The sequence below is a fragment of the Limulus polyphemus genome, unplaced genomic scaffold (assembly GCF_000517525.1).
Source record: "Limulus polyphemus unplaced genomic scaffold, Limulus_polyphemus-2.1.2 Scaffold2262, whole genome shotgun sequence".
NCBI classification, from domain to species: Eukaryota; Metazoa; Arthropoda; class Merostomata; order Xiphosura; family Limulidae; genus Limulus; species Limulus polyphemus.
Window position 1 is genome coordinate 23,595 of NW_013667872.1, and position 20,243 is coordinate 43,837.

General features: G+C 31.6%; 2 protein-coding genes across 4 annotated transcripts in view; one reads left to right on the top strand and one right to left on the bottom strand.

Annotated features, from left to right (window-relative positions):
• The window catches only part of LOC106466451 (pyridoxal phosphate homeostasis protein-like), a 21,098-nt gene extending 12,391 nt beyond the window's left edge, over positions 1-8,707 (top strand). The window contains exons 4-7 of the mRNA XM_013926735.2: positions 193-268; positions 3,508-3,642; positions 5,456-5,697; positions 7,184-8,707. Coding sequence (XP_013782189.1) covers positions 193-268; positions 3,508-3,642; positions 5,456-5,697; positions 7,184-7,264 — 534 coding nt within the window. The 3' untranslated portion in view covers positions 7,265-8,707. The remainder of the gene's footprint in view (positions 1-192; positions 269-3,507; positions 3,643-5,455; positions 5,698-7,183) is intronic.
• Positions 8,708-12,125: 3,418 nt separating this feature from the next.
• The window catches only part of LOC106466452 (Kv channel-interacting protein 1-like), a 135,189-nt gene continuing 127,071 nt past the window's right edge, over positions 12,126-20,243 (bottom strand). For all 3 annotated transcript variants that reach the window (XM_022394451.1, XM_013926736.2, XM_022394452.1), the window contains 2 exons: positions 17,316-17,378; positions 12,126-12,968 (listed from right to left, as the gene is read on the bottom strand). In XM_022394451.1, the coding sequence (XP_022250159.1) occupies positions 12,921-12,968; positions 17,316-17,378 (111 nt within the window). In that variant the 3' untranslated portion in view covers positions 12,126-12,920. The remainder of the gene's footprint in view (positions 12,969-17,315; positions 17,379-20,243) is intronic.

A 20,243-nucleotide genomic window follows, 5' to 3' on the forward strand; every position in this document is an offset into this window, starting at 1 on the left:
TCTTTAAAAAAACCCATTCTGTGTAAGATTGTAAGATTATTAAACATTGAATACCAATGTAGGATCAAAATTAGTTTATTTTTGAAGTCTGGTGTAGTTTTATTTTTTCTAGGTTTCATAAATTGGTAATTATTTTTGACTTTATAATCAACTGCAGTTAATCATATGATGGTTCTTAACTTTAACTTCTAGGTGTTGGAGAAATGCAGTGAGATTAAGTGGCATTTTATAGGTCATCTCCAGAGAAACAAGGTCAATAAACTTGTTGGTTAGTATTAACTTTTTTCATTGTTTATTCATATTTCAGTCACCAGCATTTGTGTATCATAAAGGGTTTGACAAGTTGTTAAGTCATTATTGAAATATGCATAATTAATTGAACAAGTCTGTTTGTTCATTTGATAATAGTTGATATTGCTAGAGAAAATGAAATTTCTAAGTTACCTAAGAAATCATTGAAACATTTACTTGTTAACATAAAATGATCTACAGGTAACAATTTAGGAGATTGAATGAGCCTTCAAGTCTGTTCCTACATATTCACCATTGAGAAAAACAAAAAAGATCATTTTTTCATCCCCACAATCATCCAACTAGCCCTCTCCATGAATCTTTTCCAGTAAGTCAATATCCTTTCTTACACGAAGAGATCAAACTCAATAATCATAGTGAGGCCTAACTAGCAATTTGTATAAAGATATATTTTTTTTTGACATGCAATCAGTATATTTATAAACATACTAAAATTGTATTAGCTGTACTACTAGCAACTGATCACTGCTTTTATGGCATGATTTAATTATCCTCTCTAATGCGTAACTCCTTTTTTCCAGTTACATTATTGATCCAAATTATGGTAACCCAAATGTATTTCTATTTATTATAGTTAAAGATCATTTGCCAACTGTTTATCCAACCTACCGAGTCATTCTCTAGTACGTTAACATCCTCAATTCACCTGTAACTAAGAGTTAATGTCATCAGCAAACTTTACTAATTTAATAATTATACTCATATCAGTAATGTATATAAGAAAAAGCAAAGGCCTAAACACTAACCCCCCAGAGTACACCATTAGTAACAAAGGTCCAGTTTGATTCTATTCCATCAGTATAACATTGGTTGCTCTCAATCACTGAGCCTCTCTATAATCCAAGTAACTAGACTTTTGTTAACATATCCCTGTGACCCCACATTGATTGGATTTTTCTTCTTGTAAATGGAATTTTATCAAAAGCTTTATTAAAATCTAACTACATCAAGTTCATAACCTTTTCATCATCATTCAGATAAGCAATATCCTCAACAAATGTTAACACTTCAGTAATGCATATTTTCCTGTTGGTGAATCCATGTTGGCTGAACTATATTTATGATATAGTTTTGGTCTCTTGATTATGTAGTACAAACGAGGTAACACAAGTGAAAATCACTGAGCCTGGCCATCTTGGAATGTTAATATTAGCTAATTGGAATTGGTTAAAGGAACTTAAAATGCATGGTAATTACTTGCATGTAGTTTAACCAAAAATGTAAAACAATTATTGTATGTTTTGTAACTAAATTTTTAAAAAAATGAGTTCAACGTTTGATTAAATAACTTCAACTTGTGTGGGACAAGATTGTTTTATACCTGCCTTACTTTAAACTCATGTTAGAAGGTGTGGTACAGTAAAGACTTATAGTTTAATTAATCTCATGTTTTTGAAAAATCCTATATTCCAAATAGAATTTCGATTTTTGTAAAATAACAGCTAGAGTTGAGTGATTTAATTGATTAATCAATTACCTATGAACAGTAATTACATTGATTATTGTCATGTCGATTAATTGATTAAACAAAATTTTGATTAACTCAACTGTTATGAAAATTATCAGTGATTCCAATTATTACTGTATTCAGTTATTCTAACAATCAATTAACCAAACTCAGTGTTTCTAGGTATTAATATTTTGGAATATTCCAACTATCCAAGTAATCAAAATATTGCAATTATGTTTTTCTGTTGTTTTTCTTAATTGCCAAGTTCCACATAAGATATCTGTGCTCTGCCCAGTTTAGTCTTAAATTTTTTTCTTTACTTCAGATTTGTTCAGATTTGATAGTCTTGGGCTTAATTCCCATTGCCATTAAATTATTTTAAAGCTGTGAGGCTGTCTGCCATTGTCACCACTGGTTTTAAACTGCTGACTAAAGGGGAAAGCAACTGGTTGGTATCAACTTTTTTTTTCTCGTTATGAACCACTGACTAGACGGAAAGCAAATGGCTGGTAGCATTCAACTTGCTGCCAACTTTTTTTTAACATGTACTTTACTGTGGTTTGTGGAACACTACTAATTGATTAATGGGGTTTTTGATTAATTGATTAGCAAATCATTCAGCTCAAGTAGCTTTGTTAATTGTCATTTTTAAATCAGTGTTTGTTTTAGACAAGATATAATTTCAATAATTAACATTGTACTTTAAGGAAGGTAAATTAAGTTGAAGGTTAAAAATATTTCATTTGTGTTAACAACTTATTTCATAATTACCTTACACACTTTTAAATTTTTCACTTTAGTACTCATTATTATAAACTTAGCTGGCCTGAAATACAACTTTTGTATGTAAAAAAATGCTTATTTTAAAACTAAAGATTTATGCCACTATTATTCAGTTAATTGTTTATTTATGCATGTATATGTAGCAAAAAGAACACACACTTTTTTTTCCAAATATACGTCTTTTGAAACAGGAAATTTCGTTTTGAAGTTACAGGAGTTTCAATTTTTAATTGAAGCTGTGTTTTTTATTATATAAAACTAGAAAACTCAATGAAAAACTCCATTTTAAGATTCCATGCTGCCTAGTGTGATGTTTCATTCATTATATTTTCTGTTACAGGAAATGAAAATGCAGTAATGTTAAAGAAGTGAAGGGAAAAAGGTTATTAGTTTTAAACACAACTGTATTTACCAATCGGTATTCTCAATTTTATTTTAGTTATTTAAAATTTTTTATTATTTCTAAATGCTGTTCAAAACTTGGCATCTGCATGCTAAACAAAAGGCATGTCAAACATAAATCTTAGTGAATCTTTAGTTTTTATAATTGAAATATCTTTGATACAGTTTATTACTGTATTGCTTTTGTTATCCTGGTTGGACCTGTTGATTTCATTTGGGCAACTTCTGCTTTTATAAAAAATAGTTTAATTTTTTGATTTGGATAAGCTTATGAGTGAGCTTTTTTGTGTGTATAAGGTGTAAATTCTCAATTATATATATATATTTTTTCTCTCTTTGCAAGTACATTTCACTTACTCATGAAGTGTTAATATGGTCTCATTTTGTGAAGATTAAAAAATGATTACCCAAACATTTTTAGTTTTTTGACCACCTGAATACAAAAGATGCATTGAAACAACTTGGTTGTTCTAAACATAGATGTTACAACTTAAAGAAAATTTTCTGTCCAAGTTTCATTTAGAATTTTTTCTCTTTCCTATGTTATTGTTATTTATTAGCTGTTCCCAACTTGTATATGGTGGAGACAGTTGATTCAGAGAAGTTAGCTGATGTTCTTAATAAAGCCTGGGAGAAATTACAGAGCAGTCAGAAGCTTAAAGTTATGGTTGAAGTAAATACCAGTGGTGAGGACAGTAAGTATATGAAAGTGAACTTTTGTGGCAATGAGAATATGTATGTAGAAGTGAACACTACTGAGGATGATAGTATATAGAAGTGAACATGACTGAGGGTGATAGTATATAGAAGTGAACATGACTGAAGATGATAGTATATAGAAGTGAACATGACTGAAGATGATAGTATATAGAAGTGAACATGACTGAAGATGATAGTATATAGAAGTGAACATTACTGAGGATGATAGTATGTAGAAGTGTGAACACTACTGAGAATGATAGTATATAGAAGTGAACACTACTGAGGATGATAGTATGTAGAAGTGAACACTACTGAGGATGATAGTATGTAGAAGTGAACACTACTGAGGATGATAGTATATAGAAGTGAACACTACTGAGGATGATAGTATGTAGAAGTGAACACTACTGAGGATGATAGTATATAGAAGTGAACATGACTGAGGATGATAGTATATAGAAGTGAACATGACTGAGGATGATAGTATATAGAAGTGAACACTACTGAGGATGATAGTATATAGAAGTGAACATGACTGAGGATGATAGTATATATAGAAGTGAACATGACTGAAGATGATAGTATATAGAAGTGAACATGACTGAAGATGGTAGTATATAGAAGTGAACATGACTGAAGATGGTAGTATATAGAAGTGAACATGACTGAGGATGATAGTATATAGAAGTGAATACTACTGAGGATGATAGTATATAGAAGTGAATACTACTGAGGATGATAGTATGTAGAAGTGAACATGACTGAGGATGATAGTATGTAGAAGTGAACACTACTGAGGATGATAGTATATAGAAGTGAACATGACTGAGGATGATAGTATATATAGAAGTGAACATGACTGAAGATGATAGTATATAGAAGTGAACATGACTGAAGATGGTAGTATATAGAAGTGAACATGGCTGAAGATGATAGCATATAGAAGTGAACACTACTGAGGATAACAGTATGTGGAAGTGAACACTACTGAGGATGACAGTATGTGGAAGTGAACACTACTGAGGATAACAGTATGTAGAACTGAACATGACTGAAGATGATTGTATATAAAAGTGAACATGACTGAATATGATAGTATATAGAAGTGAACACTACTGAGGATGATAGTATATAGAAGTGAACACTATTGAAGGTGATAGTATGTGAAAGTGAACACTTCTGAGGATGACAGTATGTGAAAGTGAACACTACTGAGGATGACAGTATGTGGAAGTGAACACTACTGAGGATGATAGTATATAGAAGTGAACACTACTGAGGATGACAGTATGTGGAAGTGAACACTACTGAGGATGACAGTATGTGGAAGTGAACACTACTGAGGATGATAGTATGTGGAAGTGAACACTACTGAGGATGATAGTATATAGAAGTGAACACTACTGAGGATGACAGTATGTAGAAGTGAACACTACTGAGGATGACAGTATGTAGAAGTGAACACTACTGAGGATGACAGTATGTAGAAGTGAACACTACTGAGGATGACAGTATGTGGAAGTGAACACTAGTGGAAATGAAAGTAAGTATATTGAAGTAAACAGCAGTGGAAGTGAGAATGTTTTGGAAGTGAACACTCGTGTGAATGAGAGTAAGTATTTGGAAGTGAACACTAGTAGGGATGAAAGCAAATGAATTCTGTGAGTATATGTGGAAGTTGTGCATGCATAAGAAACTACACCAAGAGAGAAATGGTGTGGTTAAAAGATAATGTATATAGAAATGAGAAAAAGTAATTAATTTAACACACAGTTGTATATTCAAAATTAGTATTAATTTGTCTAGGTAAAAGTGGTGTGGACCTTGGAAGAGTTTCTTCACTAGTCAATCACATCATGGATAAATGCCAGAATCTGGAGTTTACAGGTCTAATGACAATAGGAGCATTTGACCATGACGTTTCTTCTGGGCCTAATCCTGATTTTCAAAGGCTAGTAAAATGTAAACAGGATACATGCAGCCATTTGGGTTTGGATGTAAACAAAGTTGAACTCAGTATGGGAATGTCAGGAGATTTTGAACATGCAGTATGTTACTATTTTTCTTCAAACACAAGCTTTCCTTAATGAGATAACTGTTAATTTTTCTTCTGAATTACCATATAAGGTTTTGTCTAATTTCCTTTCTTTATAAAAAAATAACTCAGAAATATCTACAGCTGTAATAATTCTATACTTTAAAGTTTTTTTGTTATAGTTCAACAAAATTTCTAAATATTAAAACTAGACACATTGAATGTGTTGCCACAGAATAATCACAGCTTTTTATGATTTTAAAGTTAAGTTTTGGTTGTTTCTCATCTCCATTTGTTTTTTTAAAACAGTACGTATCTTGTACTAATGAAGATAAGAGTATATTCCAAGCTGGTTTAATATGAAACGTACACTGTCAGTAACAGTTTTACTAATTATAGCAAAACATTACAAATACAAGTCCAATAAGGTCAGATATTTTCAGCCACAATTACATTATAATTTCATTTTCAGAAATTATCAAAATGGATCATTACAATGAAGATTAAGCTTATTTATCACTTCATAACAGTATATTTTGTTTTGCTAATATTTTGCTACCCAATAAGTTTATTTCTGTGTTCATTTCCATTATCTGTGTTGTGTGTGTCTATGTATATATAAACATTATTAAAAATTACTTTATTGTCATTTTAAATTTTCTTACTGTAAAGTACTTTAGGGCTGGGCAATAAAGTATATTTGCTGAAATTATGTATATATATTATCTAGTTTATTGTTTTTTAGTTTACAGTTAATTAATGGTTCTATGTGGTAATTAGTAGGGCCTGAGAGTATTGTTAATCAGCATCTAATGTACTTTTAACTATCTGTTGATTATCCAACATGAACTTCTTATCACAGTACAATTGTATTATGATACAAGGTAGTTCTGACTTAGATGGTGCTACAAACTTTAATATAAATATCAAGATGAGTCTAACACTAAAGAGTAGTAGCTAAAAAATGAAATACAAGGACACAAGTTTATAGAAGTTAAATGAAGATTTAACACCTGTATCAGTTTAGTTTTTGGTAGTTTATCATTAAGTAACCTTATTACCTCATGGGTATTTTAATGTCAGCCTAAAGTTCAGTTTTGTAAAATGTTTTATATACAAAATGTGTGTATGAAAAATTCAGAGCTTTTCACTTGTTGATTTGTTTTATAAAAGTATTCTCAATAATATTCAGTGAGAACTACCACAATACAGTAGATCTGTCTCAGTATGACCATATAGGAATGTATTTATACTTTATTGCTGGTGTCATCAGTATTAGTTAAAAATAAAGGTACCATCATTGGTAATTTCGTCCATGACATTTAATGTATATATATATATTCTACAGGTAATTGTAGTCTACATATTAATTTCTCTGTATGAAATGTTAGGCTAGTTACAGTAAATGATAAGTGGTTTCTTTTTTTATTATTTTACAGCTAAGATTAAATATTATTGTATTCTGTGTAGTATAATACAATGACTTTTGTCTCTTGTAGATTGAAGTTGGAAGTACAAATGTGCGTGTTGGAAGTAAAATATTTGGACCTCGTAGCTATCCTCAAAAGAACACAGACTAATATATATAGGTATCCTGGAACCAATAGAAACCTAACCAAGAAAGACAACATTGAGTTTCATTTCATTAACTTGTTTATTATTACTTTAGTTATTGACAAAGTTTCTTCACTGATACAAAGTTTTTTTTATCTAAAAGTCTATCTTTTGTAAGAAATATTAAGATTATTCACATTTACGTGAGTTATGGTTATTTTCAAGTGCTGGGCATGTTCTAGTTGTTGTCGTGCCTAGACATGAGTCCAGGGAATCCACACTTTTGGGTCATGGGTGGGCTATAAGAGTGGTGGTCACATACCACTATTTATTTAGATATCCCAAGAGTTGGCAGTGAATAACTGCTTTCTCTTTAGTCTATCAGTTCAGAATTAGGGATGACTTTTCACAGATATAATTTGAATAATTTTTTGCAAGTATTCAAGACAATGAAATAGTTTTATCTTAGGTACTGTTCTAGTGATGTGTAAGCATTAATGTTTTTATGTATACCATCTTTTAGACTTGCTTTATTTTTAATTTAAGTGATACAATCTGATTGATTAGGATGTGAAGCTGGAGTATCTATCTGATAAATAAGAAAACTTTATCATAGAGGCATTTCTATGAAGTAAATAAATGGATATTTATGAGATAGTTTAACAGTTAACTTACTTTGAACCAAGTTGATGTACATTGTAATATAGTGTGGTCCAATTATGTATGACCTTCACCACAACAGTTGCTCAGATATTGCTTTATTTTGTATGTAGTTTGTTAATAATGGTTTCTTCAGAAATGTTACTTAGAATTTCTAGAATATTTAAAACTTTAACTAGACACACACCAAAAACGTTTGCGTTGAAAGATAGGCAAGAGGTTAATTTTATATAAAGGACTAGTGTGAACTTTCAGTATGTTTAATGGCTTGTATCCCCACAATAGAATGAGATAAGAATTACTGTAATTTTTAGGGTTTGAATGTGTGTAATGTTGTATGATTCATTTGTAAAATTGTATGTGAAGAGGAATTGATAATTAATAACATGTTGTAATAGAGCTTCTTGACCAGTTACCCTTGATACAATATGTTTAATTTATTGTAGTAATAAATTCTGTTGAATGTATTAACAATTGGTAAGCAACTATATTTTTAAGCAGAACAAACAAAAAACTTAAAGCAGTTTTTCTTAACTTATGTAATAATGAATTAACTTTAGTTAGAACTGTTGAAACATGGTTTAAGTGTACCAAATATAGCACTGGTGTTTTGTATTTCTTGTATGGAGATATTTGCTGCTTTGAGAGATCAGTACATTGCAGATTGTGTACCAAATAATAATTATTGGTATTGTGACTATTAGATTCTCAGTATTAATGTCAATAGGCAGTGAGTTTGTATTGTGTCTTATGATTATAAGATGTATTGTTCTAGAAGAATAAAGTGCATCGTTTTCTTGATTATCAGATGTATGTTATAAAGTATGCACATTCATGTTATTCTCTGACTTTATGTATATAGAAAAAATAATTAGATTATAAAACTTTTAATCAACAAAGTGTTGAATAATATCACTGAAACATACGTCTTAAGAAGAAACTTACAGAACAATTAGTTCCATGTAAGTATTGATTTCCATTGTACAATTAGTTCCATGTAAGTATTGATTTCCATTGTACAATTAGTTCCATGTAAGTATTGATTTCCATTGTACAATTAGTTCCATGTAAGTATTGATTTCCATTGTACAATTAGTTCCATGTAAGTAGTGATTTCCATTGAACAAATTAGTTCCATGTAAGTATTGATTTACATTGTACAATTAGTTCCATGTAAGTAGTGATTTCCATTGAACAATTAGTTCCATGTAAGTAGTGATTTCCATTGAACAATTAGTTCCACATAAGTATTGATTTCCATTGTACAATTAGTTCCATGTAAGTAGTGATTTCCATTGAATAATTAGTTCCATGTAAGTAGTGATTTCCATTCTACAATTAGTTCCATGTAAGTAGTGATTTCCATTGTACAATTAGTTCCATGTAAGTAGTGATTTCCATTGAACAATTAGTTCCATGTAAGTAGTGATTTCCATTGAACAATTAGTTCCATGTAAGTAGTGATTTCCATTGTACGATTTGTTCCATGTAAGTAGTGATTTCCATTGTACGATTTGTTCCATTAAGTAGTGATTTCCATTGTACGATTTGTTCCATGTAAGTAGTGATTTCCATTGTACGATTTGTTCCATGTAAGTAGTGATTTCCAATGGTTAATATGGATAAAACTGTGTATTTTTAGAGGCTGAGGTTTTTCAATAAAGGAATTTCAATTTCATAAACAATAATCAAACATGTCCAACATCATGTTGTACACAGTGCTGCATAGGAGTAATAAATGAAATAAAATGTAATTGCAATATTGATCAATATCTTATATTTTCCCTCTACATTCAAAGTGCATTATTTACAAACTTCTGTAACTAGTATATTGTAATAAGTGTGTATTTTAAACTGAACAAAACTCAAATAGAAATCCTGGTAGTGAAGTAGATTAGGTTTTTGATATTATCACCCCGTTGTTTATTCCAAGTTTAATCAGTTAGTTTTGTTGTTGAGGGTGATAGCAAATGTAAAAATTATGTAGCAAATAAAGGTAAGGACCCTCGTTCAGTTACGTCCCTGCAGTACAAGGAAGTTGCTTGTTTCAGGAACAAACCTGTTTTGAAATATATTTCTAATTGAAACCCAAGTATTCAGAATAAAGCAGAGAAGCAAGTTATTGTACACTTCTTAGCTATCAACTACAACATTATTAAGCATATTGAAACCTAGGGCTTTAATTTTTTTATGGATTGCTCTTCTCTTGGTATTTGAAGAAGAGTACGATCCGAACTCTATGTTTAGGTCTTCAGAACTTGACGAAGGCAAGAACAATTCATAAAGAATTTTCATACTACAATTTCTACTCTGTGTAGAATTTCAGTAAAGTGATGCTGAAAGAATAGCTATACTTACAAGTTATGAAACTGATATCCAAGTGTTAAAAATGAATCAATGGAATTAGGATTTTACTAATGATATTTTTATTGTTTTAACGAGTAATGGTGAGTTTTCTGGTATAACAGGTCTTCCATTGATAGATTAATATTCTAATTGGTTCTTTTATCGATTTTGGTTAGGCTAAGCTTAAGCATTAAAACTGTAGTACCAGCAAATATGTTTTCCATATTGCACAAAATTAGCTAAAATTACAACCATTTCACATTATTTTTGAAATAGTTAAGACAAAAGTCCACATTGAATTGTAAAAAAGAAAACTACCGTGTATTTATTTATATGAAAAAGTATGTAGTCCAGTAATATGAAACTCATATTCGTATTTATAATCATTTTTTTAAATGTTGCTGTTTTATTAAAAATTCTAAGTTCTGCTTTCAAGGAAAACTGCATCAATTATTAGTTAAGTTAAACTATTGTTAAGAATTCTTTCTGTAAAAATTGATAAACAACAATAAATCTAAAGTATTCTGATTGAAACATTTTGAATATTTATACAACCGAACTACAAGCATTTCTTATAGTATTGACAATAAATAATAATGTCTTTTAACAAGAATCGAAGTATAAACCCCTAATGTTATAATGATTAATAATAATAAAAAAAACAGGATACATTTCCGAAAGAGCTTTATATTTCTTGTTAATTAACAAGCCAGATTGATCGTTAAGTCATTACATTTTTAAATAATTAAGATTTGCTGTAATTGTTTTCTTTTAATCAAGTAAACCAAATCGGATTATATGCAGAGTGGTCCGAAAGTACTATGTCCTTACAACTTATTCGGGATAAACACATATATCCTGACAACAGTTTGTATAGATAACCCACTGAAAACACAAACTTAAGTGACAATATAATGGGTCAGTTTATATAGATATATTAATTGTGGTAATTACTGTAGCCATTAATATTATGAGAGTCGTATGAGTTTTTGCGAAACCCTTTACAGGAACTTTTTTTTCACCTATTTACTAAGTGTTTAAAAAGCCTAAATTATATAGTGGTACTGGCAAACTTCAGTAATTCGAATTTTACTTCTTTTCAACTTCACAGATATCTTTGTTTTGTGTTATACAGTAATTCGAATTTTACTTGTTTTCAACTTCACAGATATCTTCGTTTTGTGTTATACACACAATTTATGCTTAATTATCCAGCTTTTACATAATTCCAACTTGTGGCAAAGATTTTAGTTATACAGTTTTAAAAGATGTGCTTTGTAACGAACTAAAAACAGATAAACAAATTCACCGAGAAGAAAGATATTTTTTGAGCCAAAAGTGTTTATTCAGTCGCAGAAGTCGCCTATCCCAGGAATATTTTATAATATTGGTCATAACTGAAAAAAAAAAGAAAAAGTTTTCCTTCTATAAATGTTTAATATTGTGATCAGTTTGCTCTGTTAATGATGACGATTTAAGACTACAAGTATTATAAATACGAGCGACAACTTGAATGTCATTTTGAGATGCACATTTTTGTGTGCATTTTAAACTTAAGCATTCAATACTGAAGTCACCGCTTCCGTGCCCCCGATACCATAGATGAGAACAGTACATACAGCTCATTGTGTAGCTTTGTGCTGAACTACAAACAAGCACTATTTTCAGATGTCATCATTTTATAAAGGAATGCCTCGGGTTTCAGTTTGTTGTTTTCGTTGCTAAAGTGTTACAAGTAAAGCTAAAGTGTTACAAGTAAATGTATACTAATTATCATTTCATAAATGTTTAAGTGTTTGTTGATATAATTGATACAAATTCATGTTAATGCCAGAGAAACTAAACAATAAACTTTAAGAAGTTCATCATGTAACTCAAGAATGATTTTTTAAAATATTTAATTGCAATTTTATATAAATTTATGAGACGTACTTTAACATGTCTCACTCTCCCTCCAAAAAGGTACATTTCTTTTGATCTATAAAGTAATTTCAAATTTTTAGAAGATTTTAGGAACTATGACTAATTTTATTTTTAAAAATGATTTGGAAAACATTACGTATTTCAGTTTGATTGGCCATTTCTACCTAGTTTGTTTTGGTTAAACATTTACATATTTTTTTGTAGATATATATATTTATTTTAACCATATATTCTTTACTAAGATCTTGAATTTCTTAAACTAATAAGATGATCGCTAGATGGCAATAAAGTATTAGTACTAGCCTGCTGTACTAGATGATATGAATCGCAAACAATTTTGTCTAGTATTTCCTATTAAAGCACTATAATTAAACTATCTTAGAACTATATTTTATTTGTATTATCTATTTAATGGTAGGGAACAGGAAAAAAGGTCAAGAATCTCTTAAAACGATCTTTGTTTTGATTTTCTCCTATCTAACGTCAGCAGGAAATGATGTCATGATTTGTTTGGACAGTGAAGAATATTGCATTGTTTTCACTGGAAGCAGTGGTTCTGTTGAAGATATTAATAAAGTAAATATTCTTGATATATGCGCACGTATACTTATACACATAGACACTGAATTTGACATCAACGCTGCTTCCACAGCTTATTTTCATCATGGTACCACATCAATACCGTATCTTCACTAGTTGCACAGAAACCTGAAGACGACACTAGGCACTCTTGTATAAATCGATGCTGGAATGTCACAGTACAGTGTCGAAAAATCCTATTGATTTTGTTATATTTTCGTCCTGGAAATCAAAAACAAAATAACTGAGAATTTATAAATGTGATATATTTTCTTGTTGTGTATTTGATTTTCCAAAATAAGTTATTGACAAGTAATGTAAGATCGAAATTTGATTTGCAATGCTCATTACGGTTATATAATAAATCATAAGATGTGACGGAACATAACTGTAGACTGTTGATGTTCTTAATCATATTATCGATTTCTAGTCATCAACATGCAAAGAAAGGTTTTGAACTGTTACTTACTGTTTAAATATCACCACACTTTACGTCTGTAATATTAAAATGGCGGTGCAATTTATAAAGTTATAATAAATTTGGTTTCTCATTTCAGAAAAACCAGCCTTAAAATAAGCCTAAATATTAATTCGTAAACTAATACCGTCTGAAGGGCCCCATCCCACCAATAATGCTCGCCCTTTCAGCCGTGGGGGCGTTATAATGTGACGGTCAATCCCACTATTCGCTTGTAAAATAGTACCGCAAGAGTTGGCGGTGGGTGGTGATGACTAGCTACGTGTAGCTTTGCGCGAAATTCAAAACAAACAAACCGTCTGAAGGGTGCAAATATTTTAGGCGGGAGTATTGGGCCCCATTGGGGCCAAGCTCCCAAATTTTTATGGAGGTAAAAAATCTAGCTGGCTACTTATTCGTTTTTTTTCTTCTAAACAATAATTGTTCACTTTTTTTTGCGCGTGTACAATAATATAAACGTGTAAAACAAAACGCAATCTTCGTATTCCTTATATTTCTGTGAATTCGACTAAAGAGAAAAAAATATTTTTTCGCTGTGTGAGCAATCATTTGTTTTTCACGTTACCGTCAAAAATACTATGAACAATACTAACAAAGGTAATTTTACATTCTGAAACTTACTACGAAACACTTCCCTACGGATATAATTAACCAATAGAAACAATATTAGGAAATTAGTAGTGAAGTTTCAAGGCATACTTCCATGTGAGTAGTAAACGCGCTCGGCCGCTTCTTTTTTTTTTCTCTCCAGTAATTTTCAGTTCTTCCTACCATTAGTAAACTGTAATTTTCACTTTAATCACTCTACAATCGTCTTATAAAATATTTCTCATTTTTCATATCTTTTCGTGCTCGTGCTCCAGTGTCATCTGCCAGCAAGTCAAGGCACTAACATAAAAATGAAGGAATTTCGACATACAAATAAAGGAAAGCGTTTCATAATTATGGAAAGGATGAGTTTTAATATCTCGGAGAAAACCGGACACCTATAATTTCAGCTATATAAGCAGGAATAACAAGTATAAATTAACTGGAAAAGCCTAAAACTCTACGTTATATGGCTGCTGAGTTAAAGTGGGAGAATGTATTCTTTACTTCGAAGTTTTCGTGTATTGAAAAATAATGATCTGCCTGCTGTTTTTTGCGAAAGAAGAAGAACAATTGATGGAGTTTTCTTGCGACCGATCATTACAGTTAGAGTTTAAAAGAAATACACTATTAGAACTTTGGATTCAGAGAACTTTAGGATTCCACACATTACAAACAACACAGTTCGTTTTCTAATACCATTTGCTACTATGAACCTGTGCTAGGCAGTATTTTCATCACCTAAAGCTCTGAAGCCCAAATTCAGAAGCTAAAGTTGACGAACATTACGTCAAACATTAGAGAACTTTGCTCATAAAACCAGATGCATACGTTGTATTTAAACGTAAAAAAGTAAACCAATGATCATTTATTAATATTACAGTAATTTTTATATACTTAATTTGCTAAATTACGCGGTTATTGTGTGATTCGCCTAACCCTTCCCTTCTCCGAAACATTCAGATGGTCCACGAACAAAAAATACATTGGAACCACCAGTTTAGAGGATATTAAACTCATTGCTCATGCCTGATTTTGGACATGACAATTAGTATTATTATAAAGTAATTTTAAAGGCAATTAAGACGTAAATACAATTAGATAAAAACAAATTTATACTTATGATTCATGTATATACTGATATTTATTTGAATCACAAGCTCTCAAATACTTTCAAATGCTCTTCGTTGGGTGGAGTACCTAACTCAATTTTTGACTTTCTCAAAAAGAAAGAGAGAGAGAGAGAAATGGATAATTTCACTTGCATCCAGTTTTGTTTTTTTATTTGCCACGATTGTTTTTCCTCACTCGTTTTAATTTGTTTTGTGTAGACCTCGAAACCATATTGTATGTTGGTTTCGTTAAAAATATTTTTATTTAAAGTAGTGAACAAATATTTTTTACTGCTTGTCTTTAGAATGAAGTAGATGTTATTGGAGTCGAGGTTACCTGAAGCTCACGGTAAATGGCAACGATATGATATTTACTCAGAAAATCTAGGCTTTGCGAGAAATTGTGCTTTTAATCTTTTGTAGGAAGGATTATTCCTAATTTTTAAGAACAAAATATGCGCATGCTACTACAACAGTGTATCGCCAAAGATGCGAACCTTGGCGATACAATCTACATGCTTAGCTCTTATATGCCCCCCAGTCTGCGGACTTACAATACCCGTGGTGGGCAGAGCACAGGTAGCCCTTGTGTAGCTTTGGGCATAATTAAAAATAAACAAACAAACAAGCTCTTATATATATTTGGTTCATGTGTATTTAAGTTCATTAAACAGTGCAGTGTTATCAGAGTGAACTTATGATTGAATAAAAATGCCAAAACCCTTTCTGAGGAAAGATATTCGTAGAGCGAAATTTGTAGACAATGTTTAACCAAAGATTGTTTTGTTTTGAATTTCGCGCAATGCAACTCTTCCCTAATTCAGCAGTGATAGACTAGAAGGAAGGCAGCTAGTCAATACCACTCACCGATAACTCTGGGGTTCCTATTTTACCAACGAATACTGGGATTGACCATTACATTATAATGCTTCACGGCTAAAAGGGCGAGCATGTTCCATAACTGCGGATCGAGTGCCCTAGCCGCTAGGTCATGCTAGGTCTACTAAAGAACACAAGATTTCAAAGAATGGAGCTTTCGATGTTTTTCATGGAAGCGTAAAACTATCACGGCACAACGTTTAAGGATCCAACACCATAATCTAAGCCAACAATGAGCAACACCCTCATTCGTAAAGTGAAGGTTATAATTACTCTCGCGTTAAAAACAACAACATTGCAATGAAGTTCAGTATAGCTTCTGACACTATAATAACAAAATAATAAACAAGAACTTAAAAGTTGACTATGGCTCACATGCCGAAAATTTACAAATTGCCAGTCATGCCTCGAAATAAACGGTCAAGAGAACAAATTAAGGGCCGAGCGCGACCCAATGTTTAACTTTCCGGATTGTTGATCCGAGTTCCATAATTCGCGCCCTGCTACCACCAAAAAGAAAAAAAAAGGGGTTTCCGCAATTTGGGGCTGTGGGTGCATTATAAGAATGACAGTAAAATTCCACTATTCTATTATAATAGTCCAAGAGTTAGGTAGTGGGTGGTGTTGACTAGCTGTATTTTCTCTTATTTATCATTTTAAAATTAGGGACGACTAGTGCAGATAGCTCTTGAGTAGCTTTACGTGAATTTCCACAACCACCACCAACAACAAACGGTTTAGTGTAACGTGCATCTATCGTGTTGGAAGGTTTGTAAGGGTTTAAGTAAAGTTTAAAACAAACTATGTGTGTGACATAGTTATGACAGCGATTTAGTAGGAATTTATTATATAGTTCAGTAAATAATAATAATTTATTATCAGAGTTATCTATGTACTTAAGGCGAAACTAAAAACCAACCTGGTCATCAGTATAGCTAATTAGATATATTTTTATTACGTAGCTACTTATAAAAATTAGAATGCATTGTTTATCAGTTGGGTAGCATCACTACCAAACGATATTTTCGGCTCTAAGTCCAAGTAATTTATGACATCAAAGATATCCAATGAGTGGGCCTGGCATGGCCTGGTAGTTAAGGCTCTCGACTCGCAATAAGAGGGTTGTGGGTTCGAATTCCAGAACATGCTCGCCCTTTCAGTCGTGGGGACGTTATAATGTTACGGTCAATCCTACTTTTCATGGGTAAAAGAGTAGCCCAAGAGTTGGTGGTGAGTAATGTTGACTAGCTGCAGTCTATCACTGATAAATTAAGGGCTTAAAGTAGGCTAAAGCTAAATGTTTATTTGATGTAATATTTATGAACATCACTCTCAATTCAATGTTGTAGCAAGTTCCTATTTGTTAGATATAATGACTGATGTTACTTTTGTAATCATTTATAATAACTGTTGCATAAAAATAATGTTTAATTTTACAAATGGGCTTATTAAGTGCTATAGAGTTACATTTTTTGTTGTTTATATTGAATTTTATACAGGAACTAGCCTTACCCTTGTACAGGAATCAAGAAATTCGTCCATCGTCACTACACCATCTTGATTGAGGTCTAACTTCTGCAAGTAAAATATACCAATTTGAATATATATATTTCTTCTTTAAATTCAGTCATTTTCTTATTTCTGTGTAAGCACATATGTACTGCTCAAAACAATTAAGGAGAAAACCGGAGTTTTCTATAATCTTGCTACTTGGACTTTTGTCGTTCAATAGTGTTAGTGACACTCTACTCTTGAATTCATTTTTATGAAAAGTGCTATATGATTTGATCTGCAAGAAAACGCTATGCGCAACTATACATCTGTAGCATCCGCCTGGACTAATTGATCTTTCTGATACTCATGGGGCAGAGTAATGTTTTGGTATCGATGATGATACAGATGGAAGGAAGGAAAGGTCTAGATGTACTTATAGTAAGGCTATGTCTAGATCTAAGTTCCTTCCTATGGCTAGACAAAGGCGTGGAACAGGTGCTAGAAGAGACAGATTACCTATCATCTTATTTCTATTCTAATACTGACTTGCTATGCATAGCATTTTCTTGCTTTCTCTAAGTGCCTTTTGTCTATCAAACGCCTGTAGCATTTTGGGTGAAGCCCCACGTCACTGTAAATGTTATCAAGTTCACCTGACAAGTCCATTGAAGAGATTCAGTAATGTATTGATCGGAACCATGTAAATTGAACATGCTTTAGCACTTTCCGGATATTTATCTCATCTTACACGTGTAAAAAGCTGAATGCATTTCTTCTTGATTAAGTCTAGATTTATGAATCTATGCAAACTAGTTTTACAACTGGATTTCTTGTGAATCTTAGATGATTGACAAGAGCTTTCTTGATCTTCCTCAACATCCTTGAATGTGTCCATGTTAGTTATACATGAATACAATAGATGGTGATTGGTCAAATGAAAATTGTCATAGCTTTAGTACCACCCTCTTTTTAAGTACTAGAGATGACTGGTTATTATTGAGTTAACTTGTCAATACACTGAAAGTTAAAACATTAAATAAAGCTTTAACACACAATATAAAGTAATGAAAACTAATTTTACAGAGATATAATTAGTGTTATTTATAAAATATACATAATGGATAACACAACTGCTATGCTTGAAGTACCCCATGAATGTTGCCCTTGCTATAGACAAGTTTCACTTAATAACTAGTTTGAAAAAAAAAAACTGAAACTTTTCAGATTGTATTGTTATTACATTTGCTGTATATTCATAATAAATATTATATTATTTGAAGCATACTTATCTAACAGATAGTTTGAACTACTTTAATACTTGTATGCTTTATAATTTGCTTTCTCTTCACTTTATTTACCTTAAACAGGGTGTTTGTGATATCAGAAGATATGAGGCTCTTTTATGACATCACCAACATGTGACATCTTTCTAAACTGAGCAGATGCTTGCGGGAAATCTAGTTTATTTGATATTTTCTCCTGTCTCATTGATGATTATGTGAAAGGTTAGGCACTTATACGAGGTGGCCTGTTTTATAGGCTAGAGAATAGAAACGGAGGACTTATTTCAGCCAGCTTGTGACCAAATTAGGCAAATTTTGTTGAAACTTATGGCGTAAAAACCTTCAAAAGGTATGTGATGAAATTAGTCAATGGCTGGATAACTTTGGATGTGCTGTGACAGAAACTGTAGAATGTTTTTGTGAAGAACTTTTAACACAAGATTTCTGCTTAGAACACGTAACGCCCCTTTTGTTGGAACGAAACGACAAAAATATATCCTTTCTAAGTCTCCAGCCAACTGTATTGGTAGGCTAAGAGAGAGTTCACAATCTGCTAATCACACTTTGTGAAACTTGTATTTGATCGTCTTCGAGCCGATCTACTACTCTACACATTATGAAAACGTTCAAATGTTTTCGTTGGTGTTCTGGTATGTTTCACTATCATTATGCATCTCTCCCTACACACACACACACACACACTGTTGTTACTGAAACCATTTATTAAGAGCAAATTGAGTTTACTTCCCCTTTTAAATACCACTGAAATGCACATATAACAACACACGTTTCAAGGACATTCTAAGCAGTGTAGACATAGCAGAAATTTAGCTTAAATGAACTGGTCCTGCCTGTTTATAGAGTGGAGCGACGTTTCGGCTTCTATATGAAAGCTTTTGAAGAATAAAATTCGTCTCACTCTAGAAATGGCAGAATCTGTCCATTTAAGCCACATCTCTAATAGTGTCATAGCTAGGATACAGAAAACTGAAATTATCCTTTTATTGCTTTTGAGTTATATATGTTTAGAAATGTTTTGATACTTCTATAATAAACATTTTTGTATAGTACGAGATCCTAATTCTTCTGGTCGGATTTCCCTTGCGCATTCTTCACAAAAATTCAGCTGTATATGTTGTTTGTAAAAATACATATACTTCAGAATGATAAAAATCACTATATGCGTAAGACTAGCGAAATTGTTTGTTTTTTTGTAACGTATGCGTTTCATTACAAATATGAAAGGAAATGAATAACGTTCATGTATTGCATTGAGATTATGAAGGATGTAACGACACTTACGTCAGATAAACAGAAAATTCCGTCAACCTTACAACCTTGTCCAACTAAAAAGTCCACTTTTAAGTTCACGATGTTGTATATAAGATAATCATTAATAATTATTTGCAAGCTTTTAAATTAATTTGATAAACATACTTTACGCCAGATAAAAATGCTATTCAGAAAATGTTATTTTTTTCACCAAGGTATACTAAAGAAATAATCAAACTTTTGTTAAAGAAATTAGAATAACTATTACCTTAATCTTTGATAGGTTGTTTAGACAGGGTATTCATAATGACTCTAAGTTTCAAATGGACAGCATCTGCCTATTGTAGAAACCTACAAATGTAGAGGACGCCGTTTCGAAAGTCTTCCGCCT